This window comes from Ochotona curzoniae, unplaced genomic scaffold (assembly GCF_017591425.1).
Source record: "Ochotona curzoniae isolate NIBS_2020 unplaced genomic scaffold, NIBS_Ocur_1.0 contig_2318, whole genome shotgun sequence".
Taxonomy (NCBI): Eukaryota; Metazoa; Chordata; class Mammalia; order Lagomorpha; family Ochotonidae; genus Ochotona; species Ochotona curzoniae.
In genome coordinates, this window is record NW_024465419.1 from 8,601,478 (window position 1) to 8,626,101 (window position 24,624).

Sequence of the window (24,624 nt, forward strand, 5' to 3'; positions counted from 1 at the left end):
GGCACATAGGTCCATAGCACGTGGACATGGATTTAAAATTCTCCGTGTTGGATAAGTAATGATATAAATGTGGTTAAAGGGAGTTGAAGTTTGATTATCAATAAGATCCTGTAATACATTAGTATAAGATAGGCTCTGTGGGGATGTCCTGGGAATGGAGCCAGGATTTCCATTGTTCTCTGGGCAAATACACTCTAAGTTCTAAGCAAAGAACTTTTAGGAAACAATCCATTCATACATTAAGGGTGTCTTTGGGGATCACAAAGCAAAAAGTGTCAGAATGGAGACAAAATGACACCCTAAAATAAACTTACTCAGCTTTACTCCTCTCCCCATGACCTGCAGTAACTCTAGGTCTTAAACACTCACCTATATGTTTAAATAATAACATGTAGTTTAGGCATTACTGGTTTATGACTAACCACAGGTCTTCATTCCTTAAGCAACAGGTAGACTAGATGTTGCCATAATGCATGTGTGTTTCAGAAAAACAAATAGCAGGAGTTTAGTTTTATAGTTCAAATGTTTGGGTCTCAGATGATGAGCCTGGTTTTGGAGGTTCTACTCATTTTGCAGAGAGAACAAGTAGCTGGGCCCAGCACTTCAGAAGGAAACTGACGAGCAGGTAAATGTGGAGGTAGGCTGGGATTTAGCTATCATGCTGGGCTAAGCCAATGACTCAGAAATATGCACCCCTGTCAAGCTGGGGCTTGGCAGTCTAGGGTCACCCCATCCACTGTCAGGGCAGGGGCTGGTCCTCAAGGGTTTATTCTCTTTGGCCCAGCTGAGGTAGAAAGCCACCTTGGTCAACAATATCCCTATTCAAAGAGGAGGGTCACGGCCTTCAGGGAATATTAGGAATCAGGTATTTGTAAAGGGTTAAGTAAAGACTTGCCTACATGCCTCAGCCATCTTTAAGATCTTAGAAGACTGAAGACTTCAGGTCTCTTTCATTCAACATCCCTGTCAGTGACTGATAAAGAAATGCGGCTCTGAGAACTATCCACCATTTCTCTGTTGCAGGCAATCTGATGATGTTCTTTCTGTTCTGTAATTTTTCACAGATAGAAATAAGAACTCATGCATTCACAGGGCCTCAATATCCAAACCTCCACAAATATGATACAAGTTATCACAGACAGGGCATCACACATTTCTGTCTCCTTTCACAGGAAAGCAGGTAAGCTACATCACAAAGCCCAAAGAACACACCCACTCTCCTCATTTCTAGTCCCAACTATTATTGTCAATCCATCTCATGCACAGATGGAATAAGTCAATAATGTATGACTTTTTAAAAAAAGTACCTGTTACTGAATTGATGGCTAAATCAAAAAAATTACTAAATGTAATGAAAGGGCAAGTGTCTCTGTCTAGCTCTCTCTGTAGAATGTGCCTATTTAGGCAATGAAATTTTACTGAGCAGAAGTACTGGAATGATAACTTCTAGTTTTCCCATTTTACACAGTATATACAATTAGCATTGAGCCATCATGCTGGCTCTCATACTTCCGAATTTTTAAGACATGTATTTCAGGGCCAGCATTGTGGCACAATGGGTTAAGCCACCATGCATGATGCAGGAATTCCTTATAGACCCTCTTACCATCTCAAACACAGTATCTCCTATAATTAACACCCTGCTTCAGTGTAACACCTTTACACAATACATTAGTACCAGATGAAGTTCAGTTTTTTTCATAGTATGTATTGGGTTCTCACTGTGTGTTATACAGGTAAACCTTTTTACCTGAGATATATAATTCTTTCAGTTTTATTTCTCTGTTCCTATATAAAAGTTGTGTTGACACAGTGGGAGAGGATATACGTGTTGTGGGGAGACCTTAGATTAGACCTTGTGAGTGAACTTGTGCCTCTAGGCTGTGATCCTCACAAGTACTGGGGTCCCTTGTTTGTGGAGGGGGATACGTTCTGAGAAATTCATCATTGTGTGAATGTAATGGAATGTACTCACAATGAGATGGCTATGCTATCATTAAGTCATATAATTTTAGGGGATCACTGTTGCACATGTGGTCCACTGACAAAAATGCCATTTTGTGGGATATGATAGTCTTTTGCTTTTTTTCTCCTTTTTGGCGAGACAGCAATGTTGGGAAGATTTGCAAGTGGGTTTTTCCCTAACTGCCAGGTTAGCTGTTGAATCTAACTCTGCTAAGTTAGATTCAGGCAAAACAGCTTCTTTTGAGGGCAGGCCTTGTTAAGAACAAAATGCTCAAGCATACTTGAAAATGGCTATTTTTACCTCTCCCTGTCGGGAAAAAGTCTTTTTCTTGATTTCACTGTGAGAACATGGAAGTACTGTGAAAGGCAAAATCATGAAAAGCTATTCCTTTTCCTCAAGACCAGGTGCCCCAGGTTTTCACTCTTAGGCTTCTCTTCAAATTTAAGTTGTCTTACTGCAGTGCTGGTTCTAATGGGTATTTTTTGTTCCCAGTCTTTTGATCCGGGAAGCTGTAGTTCTCTGTATGCACCTGTTTATAGCTCTAATTTAGGGGACAGTGGTTTGCTCCATGATCTCAATTCACTAGGAAGTATTCATTTTCCTTTTCCTTGTAGAGGTGAGAGTGATGACTTCCAAATTCCTTATGCACCAGATCAGAAAACAGAAGTCAGAATGCCTGCATGTGACCATTTGATCTGGACCCTTTGGACACAGTCTTGGTAAGTGTTTTTGGATGGCCAGTTGCCACCAGTCCTACAGCACTCTGTAGTCACCTTTGTGAGCTGAATCAATAGCTCCTTCCTTTGGTACACTGGATTCCTCTGTATACCAGCTACCTGGTTATGTCATCTCCAAAAAACAACCAAGAAGCTGGCAATCACTTCTTTTTGCTCATGGACTGTCATGATATTAGAGTTGCTTTTCAGGCCTCTAGACCAGGAAAGATCAAAGGCTTCCTGTGATCAAAATCTGTGTCTTGACTCTTTTAGCACCTAGCAAGGAATGATAAGGTAGGAGGACTTATTAAGAGCAAACTCCAAATTTATTGATCTTTATTTAATGAAGCACTTAAATTTCCTGCAATTATATAAAACAAAGTCTGAAGAAAAAGAATCCATCCTTCCCTTCATTTTTCCCTCAAATTCAGAAAGGCTAAGTTTGAAGTGTGTGTGCTGGGCAGTGGGGGGTGTTGGGGTGGGCACTGTCAGCATGTGGCTCCATTCTGGACCTCTTCACTTTGGGAAGAGTGAGTCTCTCCTCCCTGCTGAGTTGTGCAAGTGTTGCAGTGTGGCAGCTCTGGAGCCACAATGTGTAGACTGTATTATCTCTCCTGACTCCAGATAGAAGGGTGAGTCCCACTGAGCTTCCCCACGGATCATGGCAGTCATGTCCAGGACCCAGTGCGCTCTCCAGGAGAATGCAAAGGGCACAATCAGGTCTACAGCGAAGGAATCACCATTCTGCTGGGACTTCTCTTTAGAGGCACTCTCTTCATCCACAATACTTTGCAAAGGGGGAGAGGCAGAAACTCTGCCACATTTTTACCTATAGTGGCTAACCAATCGAAGTAAACATGGTACTAGGCTGAGAATGTAAAGGCTAGAAGCCTGAAGAATAGATAGCTTTCCTTTCCCCCTCCAGCTGTCTCCTATTCCAGTAAGTGGAACATGAGGATTCTCCACAGAATCATGTGACGGCAAGGCAGCCAGCAGCTGCCCTCTGGCATGGTATGCAAATGAACTCAGTCACCCTTGGGTTTTCCCCTCTCCTTTCCCTGCTCTTTATATGGAGGACACAGAATCATAGGGAGTTACTGGCTCAAGTTTGCTCTGTACTTTAATAGCAGGCAGGAAGCCAAACTGCAAATACAATGACTGGATTCAGTTTTACAAGCAAACACTGGAACCAAATTCACCCGAGTCCGGGAAGAATGCCTCCAATCAGAACTTGCAGGAAATCCAATTCAAAACAGGGTGTGTCATCCCCAATTCACAGTGTGCCCTTTACACCTTTCATGAAGCCCTGTGGAAATAAAAACTTCCTTTTGCAAAAGGTTCCCCTGTACAAGCTTAAATTTTACTCAAATGATATCAGACATGCTGTGCAGGAAGTGTCTCAGCTCCCACAGCCAGCACCCATGGTGGAAACTGTTAGCTCTGCTGTTTCTTCTCTGGATACCAACTGTTCAAAGTCTTGGGACATACGAATAATTACTTAATTCTCCCAGTTCCCTTCCAACCTCTGAGTGCTCTCTGACCTCATGTACTATCAACTTGGGTTCTCTGGGTCCTTTGAATAACTTAATATGAAAATGCTCTGAGACCCTGGGAGAATTAGGACAGTTACACAGTTTGGCCCCAGCAGGCCTTGAGCAGTGCCAGGAGGTTTATGCGCCTGTTTTCTCCAGCTTCCAGCTGGCTGGGGCTGTCCTAGGCCTGGAGGAGGAACACATGTGAATTCATGTCAGGAGAGGTCAGTACCTCTGCCTGCTGCCCACTGCAGGCCTTACCCTCATGCTGCTGAGAATACAGAAGCCCAGAGCAACACAGCAGCCATGCATGTGAGACAGGGAGCCAAATGCCTGAGAAGAAACATTTTCACCTGGGTGCACATGGGAGGATAGTATGGAAGAAGTGATGAAATACAGGTTTCCTGACCTGAAAGTCCTTTTTCTTTTTCAGAATATTTATTTCTTGAAAACCACAATATGAAATGAGAGAGAGAGAGAGAGAGAGAGAACAAACAGGGGTGAGACAGAGATACCTCCATTCACCGGTTTATTCCTTGAATGGCTGCAATGGCTAGCACTGGACCAGGTTGAAGCCACAAGCCAGAAATTTTTGGGGCTTCTAAGTAGGTAGCAGGGGGCTAAGCACTTGGGTCACCTTCAGCTGCTTTTCCCAGGTTATTAGCATGGTACTGGATGGGAAGTGGAACATGTAACATGGAACAGCACACATATGGGATTCTGGCCTCACAGGTGGCAGCTTTATCTACTACACCACAGTGTCCTCTCCTGTTTTTTCTTTCTTTTTTTTTTTTTCCATAATTGACTTGAGGTCTTTTTTTTTTCTTTATTTTTGACAATCTTTACATAGTTATTTATGGCACAAAACTTCAGGGAAGTAGGTAAGACTATTATTTCCACATTTTTTTTTTCCTGTAAATGGGGCAATGGGGGAGATAAAGAGAGAAGCCCCACCCAGTCTCCAACCTACTCCAGGTCCCTGATGTGGGACATGCTCCGAGGGTCCTGCTCAAGTGGTTTTGATAGTTCAAAAGTTATGAATTGCTGCCATTCTCGCCATTCCAAGCACAATGAGGTTCTGCAAAATCCATTGATTGACATAGTCCACCTTAGAGTTTCCGTTTGCCCAGTTTTTCAATGCCAACACACGGCTGGGGTAGTTGATTGATTTGTTCTGTTCTCTATTGTGATGCCAAGTATCCTCTGCAGGTTCTGATAGACTGCCATGTCCTCCATGCCTGCTTTTTCTTTTAAACATTTATTTGAAAAGGCAAAGTGATAGGGGGGGGAGAGATGTCTTCTATTTGCTGGGTTCATTCATTCCCCCAAAGCTGTGCAAGGCTAATGCCATAAGCCAGGAATTCTATCTGGATCTCCCACATGTGTGGCCAAGGTCAAACACTTGGGCCATCATTCACTGCTTTCCCAGGCACATTAGCAGTAGTAGCTGCCATTTAATCCTATTACTTTGATATGGGATGTGGGCAACCCAAGTGGTAACTTAACCCACTGTGCCACAATTCTACTTAAGACAGATTTTTTTCCCTTCAAGATTCATTTTTATCTATTAGAAAGGCAGAGTGAGAGAAAGAGGGCATGGAAGAGAAGATAATAGAGAGACCCTAGACTGTCACAAGGAAGCGGCTGGGCCAAGTTAAACTTCAAATTCGGAACTCCTTTGGGGGGTGGTCTTCCATGTGGGTACAGGGGCCCAATAACTTGGGCCATCTTCTAATACTTTTACAGGCAGGTTAGCTGACAGATATCAGAAGTGGAGCAGCTGGGATAACTCAAACCTATGTTTTGATAAGGGACGTTGATGTTGTAAGCTTGACTTGCTGTGGCACAACATTGTATCTCAAGGCAGACTTTTTAAAAATCACAATTTTAAAAACCAAAATGCCTATTTCTTTAAAAGAGCAAAGCAACAGAGTTATTGTGCACAGGAGGCAAGTACATGATGTGATTATTGAGGTGGACATCTTTGTACCCTTCCCAACGCTACAGCAGGGAATCGTTCAGCCTAGGTTTGCCTGCTCCAGCACCAGGTTATGGTAGCTGCTCAGCTTCCTGTAAACAACAGACCCTTCACATCTCCACTCTGGCTCTGCCCAAGCCTCCAGCAGCCTTTCCTGTTGCTGATCACAAAATGGAAATAAAAGGAAAGAATTTTAGAATAAGCATTTGAAGGAATAGCCTGGTAGTAACAGCACAGTTTGCATAAGGTGCTGGTCCTCTGTCTCCTATTCATACATTTTTTTTTCTCTCTCTCCACTGGTCTTTTATTGGCCCCTCCCTCCAGGCAGGGTGAGAGCCCCCAGCCCCCCGAGGTCACATGTTGGCACGCTCCCGCTGCAGCCGCGAGTTGTATGCGCGCGACACGGCGTTCCAGGCGTCCATGTAGCGGTCCATGCACATGGCGAGGCACTTCTGCTCCGAGTTGTCAAGCGAGCCCCCGGGCTTCCTGATGCACTTGCAGAAACACTTGTCTGTCATCCTCTGCAGCAGCTCCTGTGCGTTGGCCACGGCGATCTGCACCTTCGCCTGCTCCATGATGAGCCCCGGGTCCAGCTGCCCGCTGCCCACTGCCAGCGCCCCCAGGTCGGAGTCGAAGCCGCCCTCCATGGCGCCCTCACGCTGCTGCGCGCAGGGCCTCACGGGAGCAGGCGGCACCCGTCCACCAACTACAACCTCCTACTCATACATTTTAACAGCTAAGAAGAACCTTCGTCCACACAGAACACGCCCTACCCTGCACATATTCCCATCCCACCAAACAAACAAGAAAACCAAACAACAAAAGAAAACTGGGGTGCATCCAACAAAGAGTAGATTGCTGTTCTACTAGAACAATGATAGAACGTGCTTCTGGCATCTTCCCATAGGTTTCTTCATTCATAGCCATGCACATTCCATAATTCCCAAGAGATATGTCTGTTTTTAATTATTTGTTCTTAAGCAGAAAGCAAAAAGTAGAAAGGGAAGGCAGAATGTGAAACATGGTGACTTCTATTTTATTAGTCCAAGCACCTCCGATCATGATGTAAATTTAGGTTAAACTCAACATGTCCTTGGAGAATCCTGCTGGAACCACTGGGGGCTACCAAGGCATGAGTGGATTCTTTCTGACTTCCACTCTTAGGATTCTCCCTTTGTCAGATAGCTTGGATCCAATATTCATTCTCAAATTGCTACACAAACATTTTTGTCTGAAGAAGCAATGTCTTTTTATTTTTCTTTACAAAGAGGCTATGTCGACAGTTAGACAGAAGCTGTATGAAGTGACAGGACATAGTCATGCTGCACCCACAAAAGGCAGGCTACAGTTTAGGACTCATGATTCTAGAAAATTCTCTGAGCCTCATTTACCTTGTTTAAATTTTCTGAAGGTCATGAACAATCCTGTCTCTCATCTATAAACTAAAAAAGACTCAAGAAAAGTTGACATTCCTATGTCACTGTGGGCTAAACACTGAAGCAAATCTAAGTGCAATGATGGACTCTCCTCTGAAGCCAGACCAATGTCACAATGGTTTTGTGACCTGTTGTGGCAGGCTATCCTGCAAATTATTTCATCTTTCTGACGTCAGTTTCTGTATCTACAAAGTTAGGATCATAATGCCTCCTTTAAGTATGAGTTAAGGCTTAAACACACAGAGCATTAAATATGGGTAGCATTTTTTTACCCATGTCATCTCCGGCGTATTATTTTGGGCTGCCAATGGTTAGATTGGAAAAGACAGGAATCAGGTCAGGGGCTGAGACAGAAAAATGCAGGGTTCAGAGATTCTCAAGGCTAATGCTGAAAATCATTGAGCAAAATACTAGTTAAGTAGACTTTTTGGAGCATGCCTGACACAAGCATAAAATTAAATGATTCAAATTCGTTCAATTCCTATGAAATTGACTCAGAATGTGTGTCTGTTTCTCCCATCCAAGTACTAACCAGGCCCGACCCTGCTTAGCTCCCGAGATCAGATGAGATCGGGCACGTTCAGGGTGGTATGGCCGTAGACTGTGTGTCTGTTTCTACAGAATGTAAAAAGATGAACAGGACAGGACCCTGCCATCCATGCAGCTTTACATATGCTTAGCTAATCATTAACAAGCCAATGGATCAATACAGGAATGGGTACAGTGCTTTAAAGTATTTATCTCTTGATGTTACAAAAGAGATAATACTCTGAAATTCTTTTTTTGGGAGTTTTCAGGAAAACAGAGAAACAAAAATGAATAACTAATAGCAGGTATTTCATTTTCAAATTCCTCGCAAAGACAAGACACTAATGGTAGAAAGTAAATTAGTTTAGCTGAAAAGATCAAAATGAAAAAGTACAGGTATCAATGCAATGGAACATTACAGAGGTCAGAAACAGATCTTATCAAAATGTATAAGATGGGTCCGGTGGCATGGCCTAGTGGCTAAAGTCCTTACCTTGAACCCGCCGGGATCCCATATGGGTGCCGGTTCTAATCCCAGCAGCTCCACTTCTCATCCAGCACCCTGCTTGTGGCCTGTGAAAGCAGTCGAGGACGGCCCAAAGCTTTGGGACCCTGTACCCATGTGGGATACTCGGAAGAAGTTCCTGGATCCGAGCTTCAGATCGGCATAGCATCGGCCGTTGCGCTCACTTGGGGAGTGAATCATAGGACAGAACTTGTTCTTCTCTGCCTCTCCTCCTCTCTGTATATCTGACTTTCCAATAAATAAATAAATCTTAAAAAAATGTATAAGAATATAGTATGTGATTAGAGAGACATTTAAAAACAGTGGGAGTAAACTATTCAGGAAGTGATGTTGAAAAAACTATTTGAAAAAAAAAATTAAAACCCATCCCTACCTATATTGTACAGCAAAATACATTTGAGATGGATGAAGGTGGTCCTGTAAGATAGTAATAAAACTGAAACATTCCTTTTTTTCTCCCTAGTGAAGTGACAACCATAATGGCATACACGTTACAGAGTGCAATAACGTATATGATGATAGACACATTTCATAGTAGAATACTCATATTTGTGATATAGACACATCTACTGCAATGCTGGTTATCTTAAAATATGGTATATACAACTAGGCACAGTTAATGATATTTTATAATGATAATAAATAACTGTATTACTGGCTTATAAAGTTACCATATTACATTTTTACTGTTATTTGAAGTAAGGGGTACTCCTATCTACAGGGAAAAATATCTTACTGTAAACCAGTATGCTGTTTTAGGCTGGCAGCTCTCTCGTAAGAGGATATTTCACAAAGTTTGTGGAAAAATAAACTTGCCTTAACTTCACTTTCATCAACTTTTCTGAAATACCTTGTATAGCCTGTATTTGACTGCATATGTTGACTGCCTCTAGAAGCCACATGGAGTGGCTTAGGTGCATCATGGAGGTTTGTGTTGGTCACTCTGATGTTCACACATTACTTAAGAGGGCAGAACCTGAGGTACTGCTAATAAAACCATAAAGATAAGCAAATGTTCCATGATAATACTTTTACAAAATTGCTAATTACTTAATGATTATGCATTTTTTCATATCTTTGGATTAAAAGCCTGCTTTTTTCTGAGAAAACTAAAAATTAATACAATATAAACAAACATAATCATTTTAGATACAATATGAATTTGTTACAAATATAGCAAGAAAACATTCTGTAGTGGTCTGCTGGTTAGAGCAGAGCCCATTTTCCTCTTCTGAACCCGCAGGGAGCAGCAGCCCCTAGGGCAGCCTATGGGCCTGTACTTCATTCAGCCTAACACTGGTGCCAGTGTCTGCGGGTAAGCGAAGGTGGGATTGGATCACAGAAGGCCTGACAAGGAACTCTGCATTTTTGTTGCAGACTTACTTTGTAAGGCCATGGCAACTTGATATTTTACCAGGAATAATCAGCATGCTTCATGGGAGTGGACTTTGTGTTACAGTGGAAATCACGGCTTGGACTGCCTATATCCCACATCCCAGTACCTAGACTAGAGTCCTGCCTCTGCTTTCAATCCTGTTTACATGTACTCCGGGAGGCAGCAGGTGATGACCCAAGTCTACATCAACCACGTGAGAGATTCAGATAAAGCTCCCAGGTGCTGGCTTCAGCCTGGTCCATCTCCTGCTATTGCAGAGATCTGCAAACCAAGCCAGCCGATGGAAGATCTCTCTGACTCTGTCTCTCCGTGTGTTGCTTTGCCTTTCAAATAAATAAGAATCAATAAACTTAAAAGAGAGAGAAAAAAACCTTCATGTGCTCAACATTTCAAGTGATTAGAGAAATGCAAATCGGAAGCAGAATTAAGAAGAAAAAACAACAAATACTGTTAGAATGTAGAGAAATTATTTCTCATCCATTGCTGGCAACAATGTAAAATGGTACAACAATATAGTAGTTCTGTAAGAACTGAGAAAATGATTTTACAGTTCAACAACTTCACTCCTAGCTACACAGCCAAAAGAACTTTCAAATGCACAGACAGCATGGTTGAGACAGTTATGTGCACATCCATGATCCCAGCAGGAATACTCATAGTAGCCGAAAAGATGGAAACAAAGCAATGTCTATCAGCCAATGAATAAGGGGTGGTATACACACAGGATGAAGGAAATTCTGGCACATGATCTAACATGAATAAGCTCTGAACACTGCATGTTAAGTAAAATGAGGCAACACGAGAGAAAAAACATTATAGGATTTCTCTCACACGAATGACCCAGAACAGGCAAATTCACAGGGCCTGAAACTGGAGCAGGGTGAGAGGAATCTGAGGATTTGATGTGTAGTGGGCACAGTTTCTTTTTGGGATGATTAAAAAATATCAAGAAGTAGACAGTGGGGTTGCTTTTAACACATTATAAAAAGCCAATACTATTATATTGTACAGTTACAAATGTTTAAAACAGTAAGTTTTATGGTATATGTGTATTTTACCACAATTTTTTTTAAAAACTCCTCATATATACTTATTCTATGTGACATCTAGATTCTTTGTCAACATATGCATAAAGTAATTCAGACAATTTAGGAACTAGAATTTTACAGGGAATTGATTGTAACAGATAAATCGCCCATAAATAAATAAAACAGAATCTGTGATTTTGTGATTAATCTGGTCCTGAGATTTCTCAACTGCAGTAGCTGAATCCTGACCACTGGCAAGGATCATTGGCTTAGAGTGACCATTGCTAAGTACCACAAGCAGGTATCACAGCTGAGTGTACTCACACACGCACCATGGCTCACTAGGTGCCCAGACAGATCACTGAGGCAGAATCCTCAATGTTCAGACTAAACAAGTGCTCACAGCTAGAAATATGAGCTTCATTGTTAGTGATTCCCAGTAAGCACCAAAACAGGTCACTTGGTTCTTTTCAGTCTTTCAGCAACAGAAACTGGCAGATAACTGATGGGTTTATTGTCCAAGGGTACCCTTGTGTGTCAGGTGTGCAGGTTAACGTCTATGGCAAAGGGTCCCCCAGCCACGTGGAGTCTGTCCAAAAGGGCATGTGCCCCTCCTTTGTCAACTTCTAAGGAAACAGTTTTAAAATAAAGTTTTGTGGTTCTTTGATTCCCTAGAACTAACCAGTCGTCATCCAAATTCTTCAGGAGTATGGGAGAAAGGTAGCCCCCAGAAATAAAGCTCATGACAGCTTTGTTAAGGAGCACAGCCTTTGAACACACAACTGCAATACCAGCTCAAAGCTGGCAAGTTGTTTTGGGTGGCAGCATCAAGTCACCACACACCATCTGCAGCCTGCTGTTTAGATTTGTTCTGTTTTTCATTCCAAAAGTAAACCTCTGCCACATACACGTTTTTATTTGTCTCACTTTCCTCATTAGACTGTTTGCTAATTTTTGTTTTTCCTAGCATTTGCTACTTATATTACTTTTAATCAGCAACTCTGATAACCTCAGAGTCTCATCAAAGGAAACCAGTCTGTAGACTTGAGCAGAGATTGACAGAGCTGTCTTCCACGCCTCACCATGCCGGGAGAGCTCTACCACGGCACCACACAGCAGTCCAGTACAGGGACTGCACAAATACCCTCCACTCATCTCTCCCCTCAGCGTCAGGAATACGAGCCCATCATTCTCTTGCCAGTGCTCTCTGCACCCACAAGGAGCTAGCACTCACTGTGGAGCTGATGCATACATTTGCAGTAGATTAACTTTATGACACTACAGATGAGTTTTTGTTAGGGAAAGGCCCCACCTCACCCTAATCTATACCAAATCAATGAAAAGAAAAAAAAATTTTTAAACTCAACCTATAATTTCAGAACTAGACAATTCAATAAATGTAAAACACACAGGACAGACCAAGCACACAAACATCAAAGGTGCAATCGCATGTAAAAGAACAACAGAAAGGGAGGGACTATAAAAACAACCTGCCTCCCAAATTCTAATCACAGATTATTTAGGAAAACCCACCCTGAGAGGTGTATCAAATGTTAGAACTTACAGCTATTTTGAAGCTATTGTCAAGGATCCCACCTAAGGCTCCCTTGCACCATCACCCCCAACCCGTAAAAATAAAACAGAAGTTACAGTCACAGATTTTGCTTGCTTCAGCCAAGAGCTCCAAAACCCCCTGAAGCCCTACTTGCTGCTGGATCAGTCCACTGTATACCATGAGTCAGCACTTCTCCACATTTCTGGAAATTCCTCACCAGCAGCATGACCTGCAACAGGAAGCCAGCTTTCCATTTCAGCTTATAACAGGAAGTGTTCAAACAGATTTCACCTAAACTAGAGAAATGCTGTTAATAGAATTGCTTTAACATATACCTAACTAGGCAGGTCACAAAGATTAGTTACTCCTCACTGGGGAGGTGAAGATTTCTCTGCACACCCCACCTAAAACTGCTCCACACCTCTATTGTTAACAAATGCCTTGTTAGAGTTATAAGCCTGGTTGGACTACCCTAAAACTGTCCAAGTTCAGTTAAATCATGCTTCAATACTATAAGCTGTTAAATATAAAATGAAAACAGGCCAGAGACAGCTGAAATAGTACCCTATAACCATTTCAAGGTATATAGCAGCCAGATGTGTATAAACTAAAAATTGAAATGTCAATGAAGTAGTCACAAGATGTGGTTAAGAACTTGCACCTTCTAACATATCGGTCACTCAAAACCATATCAATTAACCCCTTAATGATGTAAATAGTTATTAACACTATGTTGTGGCTTTTCATTGGACAGGATAATAATACTTTGCCAGCTCTGCTTTCAGACCAGAGATGGTCTCCCCAAGAATGTGCTGAATCTATCTGTACAATAAAAGGCTGGACTCTATGCATGCTTACAATGGAAGAATCATGACCTGATTTGAACTGTAACACTGCAACTAGGTGGAGGATTCCACCATGTGGGGAGAGCAGGTGGAGAGGTTAGGGGAACCCCGGAGCCTATGAAACCGTGTCATAAAATGAAACAAAAAAATAAAAATAAAATAAACAGGATTAAATAATTTAAAAAGTCAAAATAAGTGAAAATCTCCCTAAAGGTAACATTTCCCCCTGTTCCACACCAAATGCATAGTATTTCATTTGAAGTAAAGACAGATACATTTTGATTTGTTAAACTAGTACAATAAATTGAAAGGTACTTTAGTGGCTAGAAGAAAAAACTCATTTAAAATTTAACTGTCCGTTTTCTGTCTCATGGATAATTATAATGTTGATTTACTTCGGCAAAACCTATGCTTATTAAATTAAAAATCTGCTAAGTTCTGTTTTGAATATCTAATCTGAGCAGCAATGTAATATACAGAAGTAATGTTGGAAATGTAAAGATTTTGAGAAAAATCATTCTGTAGCAGATGGTAAAACAGATTTTGCCTCTCCAAAATGAATGGCTTCAATTTATCGGAACAGCACAAAATACATTAACAGACTGCAGTTATTTTATGTTTCAGAAGCAACTTTTCAAAAGAATAAGAGACCTTAAAACAGCCTGGACATTACCTACAGGACCAAGTCATCAGGGTCCTCATATTTACCAGCAAAAAGCTGTTTTCATATTTAAAATGTCAACGACAAAAACTATTTTTTCCAAAATTTTTAAAAGAGAGTTTCAAGATTTAACTTCCGCAAACAGCCAAATAGCTCAGCTATTACAGTCATTAATAAATATACTGAACATCCGTGCAGCCTCAGAACATAAGACATCTGGTTCTAATTTCGATTTTGGCTTAGAATAAAAGTGCCTTCCCCCACAGTACTTTGATTAAAACTGTTCTTTTCTTCCTCTCCTTTTTTTCCCCTTTGGAAGCTGTTGTCCTTCATTCTTGCTGGAAGCCACCTGACCACTGCCAGGAAGAGGAATGCAAAACATTCCCAGGAGCAGCCCTGACGTCAGCACCGCATTCCACCTCTCCGTGGTCAGAGCTGTCGGGAAGCTCCCGCCTCCAGCCAAACCCCGGCAAGAGATAGCAGATGAGGCCTGCACTAAATCATACTGAGAACTCCTTCATGTTATTCTTTGAAGACGGGCAGAATCTTCCTCTTAAAAAACAAAACAGGGCAAAGCAAAGCAAAGCAAAGCAAAGAAAAGCAAAGCGAAGCAAAGCAAAATAAAGCCAAAAACATAAAGGAAGAAAAAAAAAACCCACAGAAAGAATAGAGCTGGCTTTCTAAGCTTTATTTTCTCTTAATATTCAAAGCTGTTTTATTAATTGGGTTAGAGGGTAGCAACGAAGAAAGTGACCTTGTAATAGCATTAAAGGGACAGTGATCACAGGCTGCAGTACGCAGACAAGTGAGAGCAATGCCTGGAGGTCTACCAGCTGGCCTTAACGCACCCCCTAAACAGTCCCTTCTCAAGAGAAAGGAAGAAAAGTCTCAATTGAACAAAGCAGTGGATGTATTCTTCTGTAAGGAGAAAATACTGCTTACAGACAGAAACTGAAATACAAAACTATTACAAAGAAAATACAAACACACAAATTATCTTTAGAGTTTTTATTCAGAACTATTTGTAGCCTACCAATATGTATATCTACTAATTTGCAAAGAGTATTCATAACATTTTGTACTCTGTATTTTGCAAATATCATATTGTTTCTCCATTCTGTATTACAGTTTTTATTTTTGAATTCTTTAAAAGAGATTTATTTATTTTTATTAGAAGGGCAGATTTACAGAGAGGAGAGATAAAGATTTTTCATCTGCTGGTTCACTCCCCAAGTGGTCTCAACAATTGGAGTTAAGCCGATTGGAAGCCAGGAGCCAGGAGCTTCTTCCAGGTCTCCCACATGGTTGCAAGGTCCCAATGCTTTGGGCTGTTCTCTACTGCTTTCTCAGATCATAAACAAAGAGCTGGATGCAAAGTAGAGCAGCTGGGACACAAACCAGTGTCCACAGGGGATGTTGGGGCTTGAGGGAGGCAGGATTAGTCTACTGAGCCATGTAGTCAACTCCTCCATTCTATATTATAACTTTGTACATGTATGAAATGTCTTCAGGGGAGGAAAGAGGTGTTCTATCTTATATAAAATTTTTTATGCTAATAATTATGTTCTTGCAAAATAACTTCCTTAGAATCAATCTGCAGACACAGATACAGACCTGAGCGTGACACACAGTGCCATACTGATTTCCAAAAATGACAATGATACATTGTAGCACACCCCTCTGATGTACCAGCATGTGTATTTACACCTACAACTACATATATACACTGGCATTTACCATTCTGTCAAGGCATTTTAATTTAATTTCTTTGACTATTAATGAGACTGAATATTCCCCTATAAACTGTGTTTTAAGCAAATTATCTGGTGAGATTTTATTTTTAGAAAAAAAAATGCCACAATTGCAAGTAATGATTATAGGTCAAATAAAAATTTAGATTTTAGGTTTATTCAACATTACCCCTTCCAACTGCCCCTCTCAAATCTGATTTTGAGTTTCTTAATAATATATTCTATTAGGGATGGTGTTGTGATACTGTGAGTTAAACTGCTGCTTGCAACACCAGCATTCCATATGGAAGTTATGGTTCAAGTTCCAGGTGCTCTATTTCTGATCTAGCTCCCTAATAATGTGCCTGGGAGGCAATGGATGATGCTTAGACCCCCAGCACCCATGTGGTGATCCAGATGGAGTCCCTGACTCCTGGCTTAGGGCACTGCAGCTTTTTGGGGAATAATCAGCAGGTAGAAGATCTCTGTATGTATTTGTCTCTTTCAGATAAATAAACAAATAAATAACTCTTTAAAAAGCATTATATGTTATTGTTAGGAGCAATAAACATGTAACATGAAACAAATTCTAGTTTCTGGAAAAAGTGTGGGTGTATGTGTTGCACATATAATGCATGGCTCATTTGTCATACATATTTTGTATGTGCATTTTATGCATGCTATTATATAAGTAGCATGTATAATTGTGTGCTGTGTATGTTGTATGAGGGAACTTCAAAAGTTCATTGACAAATGAAATTGAAAGATAATTTTATTTTGGTGCACAAAATTAAGAATTCATGTGTAGTCTTTCCACAGTATGAGTTTTCCATAAACATCTTAACGGCCCTCTGTGGATGTGGATGTGTGCACTGTGTTCGTTACATTCATGCATATTTGTTTGTTGTGCTGTGTGTGCTGTGTTCTGTACTGGTATATGCAGTGGGTATATATGCATGGCATGTGTGTACTGCGTATATGACATTCATGCACATTTGTTTGTTGTGTCATGTGCATTACGTATTGGCATATAGTGTAGTGGGTATATATGTATGGCATGTGTGCACTGAATCCAGGACAGCAGAGGCTTTATGGGCCTCACAATGCACCTGTCTCAGCTTACCTGTGCAAGATCTGAGTTTTGGAATAGATGGAATAGACCTTCACAAACAGGCAGAATTCCTCTGCCTGTGCCATTACTCAGATACAATTGCCTTCCTTATCTACGGGAGATATGTTCCAACAGCCTTAATGGGTGCCTGAAACCAGACGATACAGAACCTATGGATGCTGTGCTCTCTTCTGTACATATATACTGGTGATAACTGGAATGGATAAAGACCTAATAATAACACAGATCAATAGTAACAATATACTATAGTGAAAGTGGTCTCTTTGTTAAAACACATTATTGTACTGCGGACTTTGGCAACTTCTGAATTTTTTTTCTCTTAGTAACACAAGTACTGTGATACTGCCTTAGTTGAGATGGATACAAGGTGACCAATGGGCATCCAACATACATAGCTGGGTATCTCAGACAGGAATATGTTAGAGCATGGTGGCTCATGACTCCATCATGTTACTCAAAATGGTGTGCAGTTTAAAACTTGTTGGTTATTTATTCCTGGAATTTTCTATCCAATATTTTTGGCTCATGGTTGACGGTGGGTATCTGAAGCCATGGAATGACCCTGGAAACTGAGCACTGCAGGCACTGGAACACCCAACGAGAAGTTCCTGATTCTCTCCCGTGCCAAGCTAGCAAACCTAAAGCAATGCTGCGTCTATTGAGGGACAATCACAAAGGTTAGGAGGTTATTTTCCTAGTGTGGCAGCTCTTGGCAGAGACAGAAAGATCACTACTACAAAATGAATCAAGGAGTAAGTCCACTCAGCTGCAGCTGCTGATGGAGATTTGTTTCCTACTGCAGCAAATCAACGTATCTGGTGTGCAGCCTTTGATCTGACCAAAAAACCAAACAGCCATGCGTATGGTTCTTATCCCAATGGATAGAGAAACAAGGAAGTGACTTGTTTTCATTTGCAGGGGGAGGTGGTGGAAACAGAATGCATGCAATTTTACCACACTACCTCAGTCCAATGTCAGCCCTGATTCTGTGCCACAGCATACTGTTTGGAAGCCTTAATCATCACACCATTTCCATACGATGTGATGGCATCTCACTGACAGGCTTGTTGGCAAAAAGAAACAGATAACCCCTAGAATGTCCTGATAAATTCAGAATATGCCAGAGGGCCAAAGACATACTGAAAAAAAATTAGGAAAAGTCTACTTGAGTAAAATAGCTATTGGGGCAATGTGGGGTATGTTGAAATATTTCCTTCAAAGTGAAAAAATACTGTTTCATTTTACATCACACACACATACACACATACACACAAAACTACTTAGAGTGTTATGGTGTATCTGCTTTTTGAGGCAAAATATGCTTTTCATTTATTTATGTTTTATTTACTGTCCTGTAAAGCTGTCAACATTAAGTGAGGTGGAGAGCATGCTCAGGATACAAACAAGAAAGAATACACATGGATCAGAATGTAATACACAAAGTTCCATCATCACTCATGAACAACAGAAATGCCTATAGCTAACCAGGATACTCCAAACCAAAACACAAGGCCCCAAGGTTCCAGGAGCAAGCCATACTCTTTTTAATCATTTTTCCTGTGACAAATATCTCTTGGTTGACATGGTTCTTAGCGGAGATGAATATTTGACCATGTTAGTTAACTAGGAAACCTTGGCCATAATCTATTGATGGCTAGGGCACCAGTCATGAATTGGGTACTATCTGATTCATCTGGCTGCAAAAATGGACACACCAAGGAACACTGTGTCCTCCAGTGGAAGCTACATGTGCTCATGTAGCAGATTCAGGAATAGCATATGAAACCAAGTAAGTTTCCTGAACAGGAAGCTTATAGTATCAGTATGTCTACTTTTGCTACACCTGCCATCATTCCTTCAACACACACATCTGGTTTATGGGAAAGTCTATATGACCAGTTGTCTGAGGAGACAGAGGCGGATATTTGTACACAGATGGACCAACATGATATGGACAGTGGCTAGAGGTAGACTGTCACAGCTTTATGACTCTCTCCAGGGAAAAGTCCCAAAAAATGAGCAGCTCTTCATGTACCACATCCTTGGGCTAGTCGGCCCAGGAGTAATTATGTAATGTACGGATCCCACTGATTCACAGACACTGGAAACTACTTAGGTAGCTTGTTGGGAACATTCTTTCAGAATATCATTTCACCATCTGTCTGATCAGAAAGCAAAGATGGCCTGCAGTGGGAGCCAAAATGTCTCACCAAAACTGAAGTTTAGAGGAACAAGTATTCTGGAAGGATGAAGACTAAAGAACTCGCAACAAAATGACTGGGAGAAGTATGTGGATATAACCCTGAACATAAAATGAAACAGGATAGTTTTGTGCATGTTTACTGATACTTTTCAAAACAGGTCATGGTTTGTTCAATAGACTTCTAAGTGAACTAACCACAGTGCTACAGGCAACCTCTCACCACAGCTAGACTGTTTACTAATACAACAGTATTCAACTTGCCAGGTACAATAATTATTTGTAAGAAATTAGCTTGCCCCATAGTTAATTATATTGAATCCTTTCTATTAGGACAGGAAAACAGTTCTTCCTCACTAGATTATACTTATTCTGGTTTTGTTAAACTGATTAACATCTTATTTATCTAGAGGAGATGGAGAGGGAGAGAGGGAGAGAGAGAGAGAGAGAGAGAGAGAGAGAGAAAGAGAGAGAGAGAGAGAGAAAGAGAGAGAGATATTCTTCCTTCCATTGTTTTACTCTCCAAATTCTGGCAATAGCCAGGGCTGACCTAGTCTGAAACCAGGAGTCCAGAAATCCATCCGAGGCTCCTCTGTGGGTAACAGAGACTCAAGTCTTTGAGTTAGCACCTGCTGCCTCTCAGTGTGAGAATAATCAGAAAGATGGTTCAGCAACAGAATGGAGACTCAAACCTAGGCATCCTGCTACAGTCAGAGCGTGTTAACAACTGTGCCAAACATCTACCCTTCAGGTTTGGTTTTCTCTTTTATGTCTGCCATGTTTCTGATAGTCATGCTGCAAGTGCAGTTTAGCCTAGCAGGTACCAAACTTTGGCTACCAACAGGCAACTACAAAAAATGGGTAGTAACTATTTGTAGAAATGAGGACTCTAAACTATCTATTGATAATTTATTCCTTTCTTAGAGGTCCCTAGCATCCATTTACACATGTTAACTCATTTTCCTTCTCACTTTATCCTACCTTTAGATACAGTATGCTTGTAATACTAGCCATGCAACTCACTTCATAGGTTACAGGATTCCAGAACTGCAAGACTGAACAGTGCCTGAACTTGAAAAACACAAAACAAAAAACTAAACAAACACCAAAATATTAGACTCCGAGAATCTGCACAGATAGGGTTGACTACAGAAACTGTATTTTCTATGACAAAAGGACTCTAGCTGTTTCGGAAAGGAGCAGCTATATTATGACAGGTATCAATATGTTGCCGATATTGCCTGGAAACACAAGGGAAGTTGACACTGACATGGAACAGCTATACATGTTGGTGCCATGCGGTTACAATGGAAGTATCTGTGCTGGAAAGGAACAGAGTACAAAGACATAAGTGAAAGACACAATTTTCCAGTTTAAGATTCAGAACATGGGTCCGGCACGAGAGCGTAGTGGCCTCGAGTGCACCAGGATCCCATGTGGGCGCCGGTTTTAATCCCGGCAGCCCCGCTTCCCATCCAGCTCCCTGCCTGTGGCCTGGGAATGCAGTTGAGGACGACCCACAGCTTTGGGACCATGCGCCCAAGTGGGAGACCCGGAGGAAGCTCCTGGCTTTGGATTGGCACAGCACCTGCCGTTGTAGCCACCTGGGGAGTGAACCATCAAAATGGAGATCTTCCTCTCTGTCTCTCCTCCTCTCTGTATATATTTGACTTTGCAATAAAAATAAATAAATCTTTTTTTTTAAGATTTTTTTTTATTGGAAAGGCGGATATACAGAGAGGAGAGACAGAGAGGAAGATCTTCTGCCCGATGATTCACCGGCGCCCATATGGGATCCCGGGCGTGCAAGGCGAGGACCCTAACCACTGTGCCACCGCGCCGGGCCCTAAATAAATCTTTTTAAAAAAGATTCTGAACATGAGACAGAATCAGGAGGGATAATACAAAAAAATTAATGAATTATATACATTGATATCATGTACCAGACACAGGCAGAATACGCATTAATTGAGTGGTAAGTTGGAAAAAACTCAGGAGAAGTTAAACACTCAGGGAGAGTAAACCCTAATTAATATTCCAGCTGGGAAACTTGGGTATTACTGAGAAGTCTCCAGCTTCAGGCATTTCTACTTAAGCCACAGTATATCTGTATATCTGAAGTGCTGGTGTGTCATTTATTGTTTCCTGTTTCTGAAAGCAATGGCACTGAGCATAAATACTTTAATTCCCATTTCCAGTAAGAGTTTTTTTTTTAAAGATTTATTTATTTTATTGAAAAGGCAGATGTAGAAGAGGAGAGACAGAGAGGAAGATCTTCCGTCTGATTATTCACTCCCCAAGCGGCTGCAACGGCAGGTGCTGTGCCAATCCAAAGCCAGGAGCCAGGAAGTTCCTTCCGGGTCTCCCACACAAGTGCAAGGTCCCAAGGCTTTGGGCTGTTTTTGACTGCTTTCCTGGGCCACAGGCAGGGAACTGGATGGGAAGTGGAGCTGCCAGGATTAGAACCGGCGGCCATATGGGATCCTGGTGCGTTCAAGGCGAGGACCTTAACCATTATGCTATCGTGCTGGGCCCTCCAGTACGAGTTTTAACATTTTGCTTGACCTACTTGCATTTTCTCAGTCTCCTGGGTTAAGCATCAATATGCAATTGGCTAAAGATGGAGTCATGACAAAATCATGGAACACTGAGTGTTTTCTTAGCTAATTAGTGATTTTTAACCATCTGATTCTGTCAAATTAGTCATAGAGGAGCTGGAAACAACAGATGATAAAGCTCACCTAATATGCCTCTGGAGTAACATGTATAATTCTTCTTATTATAAAAGAAATGCCAACAAGACTTACTTACTACAAGTACACACAAATAACCAGAAGTTTAAATGTTCCTAGGCTCCCCCAAGGTATTAGAGTCTGCTTGATAGGAACATAGGGAGCTTTGGTAGAACAATCTGGAATGGCAACCTGCAAATTACAAAAGGCATTCTTGATGCAAAGATAATCCTGTAATGCAGCTGGTATCAATTTGCAGTCCAGGAATTTGATAGCAATTTTATGAGCTTCCATTATCAGTAAGCTATCAACCCAGTGGATCCATGAATCACGTATTAAACAGTTTACATACTCATGTTTTCTGTCTTTAGTTTTAACCAGGTATTGATTGAGTACCACCTGGGTGGGTGGCAGTGAGGTACATACTCATCCACATAAAGAGGTTTAGTTTTCTTTTGTAAAACAGCTAAAATATTTGATACAGAAAGTCACTAAAGGAAAAATGGAGGTCTTCTCTTCATAATGGCAACTAAAGATCTAGTAGAGCTGTTACAGACGTGTTCTTTAATAAGCAAAATCAGTGCATACTGAGAAACCATCTAGTACTCCATTAAACATCTAAATAAATACTCAAATAAAGAAGCTAGGTAAGGATAGGACAACTGTTCAAGTACAGATAGATATAAAAGCATAATTATTATGCTTTTTAAAAAGATTTCCTTATTTTTATTGGAAAAGCAAGTCAGATTTACAAAAAGAAGGACAGAGAAAAAGATATCCCATCTGCTGGTTCACTCCCCAAATGGCCACAATGCCTGGAGCTGAGCCAATCCAAAGCCAGGAGCTTCTTCTGGGTTCCACAATGCGCGTGCAGGATCTTAACACTTTGGGCCGTCCTTGAGTGCTTTGCCAGGCCACAGGCAGGGAGTTGAATGGAAAGTGGAACAGTCAGGATGTGAACCAGTGCTCATATGGAATCCCAGAGGTTGCAAGGTGAGGATTTAACCATTGAGCCTGGGTCCTATGTTTCTTTTTTATGGAAAAGATAATGGCGAGGTCATACACTGTGGACAGTTTGAATATAAATGCAGATGTGTCAGGACCAAGTTTATGTGGCAAACACAGAAGTCTTGAAGGAATGGATCTATACAACACAAACTATCTGGGATGGGCCTATTGAGAAATACAAAGATTTTGGTCTTATTTTACAAGTCAAAATATAGAAAATATTCCTACAGATTGTCTGAGAAGGTTTATAAACACTGAAAGTATTATTCATGCTCCATAATGCAACATTGCTTCATATTATTTCTTTAAAAACATAATAATGTTACGCTTTTTTAATAACCATGATTCAACTATTACAGAGTGTTAGATCATGGAAAAGCGTATTTAACCCACAACGCTTTGATAAAAGAACTGCTGACCCCAATTATTCGTGCACACCAATGACTGGGTCTGTTGCTCATTATCAGAATGATGCAAAGCATTATAAGATCAGTTGGCCAACAATGTGCTTCCCTGTGGTCTGTCACTGCCTGCCAGAGCGAGGGAGGAGGAGGAGGGAAAGGGAGAACACCCCATCCTTTCCCCAGCCTTGATCTGTCCTCTTGTAACACCGAGAGACATGGCTCTTTCTTAACATTTTGATAGTATTCTCTCTTTTACATTATAATCAATCATAAAAAGGAAACAGTAGTCATGCTATCTATTCATTCTTTTCTAGGGACCTACACATTGTTTTGTTACAATTTTGTTTACAAATATATGCTTTCTTCTTTGGTTCCATACATTATGACAATTCACTGTTAAATTAACATGTCAAACGTGCTATCCAATGAAGACTATATTTTATGGTTTCCCTCCTTGCCTTTTAGAGTGATGGCTGAATAAATTCCAAGTTTCACGGAGCATCATTTTTATATAAAATTTCAATTTAAATGAAATCCTTTATATTTACAGAACACTAGTGATTCCATAAAACTTTCCAAAAGATCAAGCAAAAGTGAAAAACTGTGGTAATGTTTAATGTTATATGAAAAAAAGAAAAACTTCATAATGTTGTAGGGACCTCAGTCCCTGGTTAGGCTGTTTTATGTTCATCACACATGATAAGCATTTTAAAAAGGGACATAAAGTATATAGGAAAGAAAGATTTATGGAAAGGGATGGTACAAGCTCAGATGTGAGATAAGAAACCTGTGATCATGAAGAAGGAATGGCTATTGCCCCCAAGTTGGGGTTATTCTGTTATAGGATAATGGTGGTGCACTTGAGTACCACTCTCTTTGGTGTCCCTTTCTTAGAGATCTCATTAGTTTCATGGTGTCTCATGCAAAAGATAATGGCTCTATCACTCTGTTTTAAAAATAAATAAAATAAAAATTAAGTTATTAATTTTTCTGAATGGCAGAGACAAAAGAGAGGGAGAGGAACTCTCTCTCTCTCTCTCTCTCCCATTGCCACTTTATGCTTCAGACAGCCACACTGGTTGGGGCTGGGTTAGTCTGAAACTAGGAGCCAGGAGCTTAATCTGGAGGTTTTCCATATGGGTGGCACGGGCCCTAGCACTTGGGCCATTTTTTGCTACTTTTCCCAGGCCATTAGCACGGTGCTGGATTAGATGGGACTCTAACCAGTACCCTTATGGCATGACAGTGTTG

At 41.0% G+C, this 24,624-nt stretch overlaps 2 protein-coding genes across 3 annotated transcripts in view; both read right to left on the reverse strand.

The window, feature by feature from the left end:
• Nucleotides 1–24,624, reverse strand: part of SPIDR (scaffold protein involved in DNA repair) — a 364,582-nt gene that overhangs the window by 165,445 nt on the left and 174,513 nt on the right. The window lies entirely within an intron of this gene.
• LOC121151288 (mitochondrial import inner membrane translocase subunit Tim13-like) lies at nt 6,544–6,842 on the reverse strand. The gene has a single exon (XM_040972597.1). It carries the CDS (start codon nt 6,837–6,839, stop codon nt 6,546–6,548), a length of 294 nt encoding a protein of 97 aa, XP_040828531.1. The 5' UTR covers nt 6,840–6,842; the 3' UTR covers nt 6,544–6,545.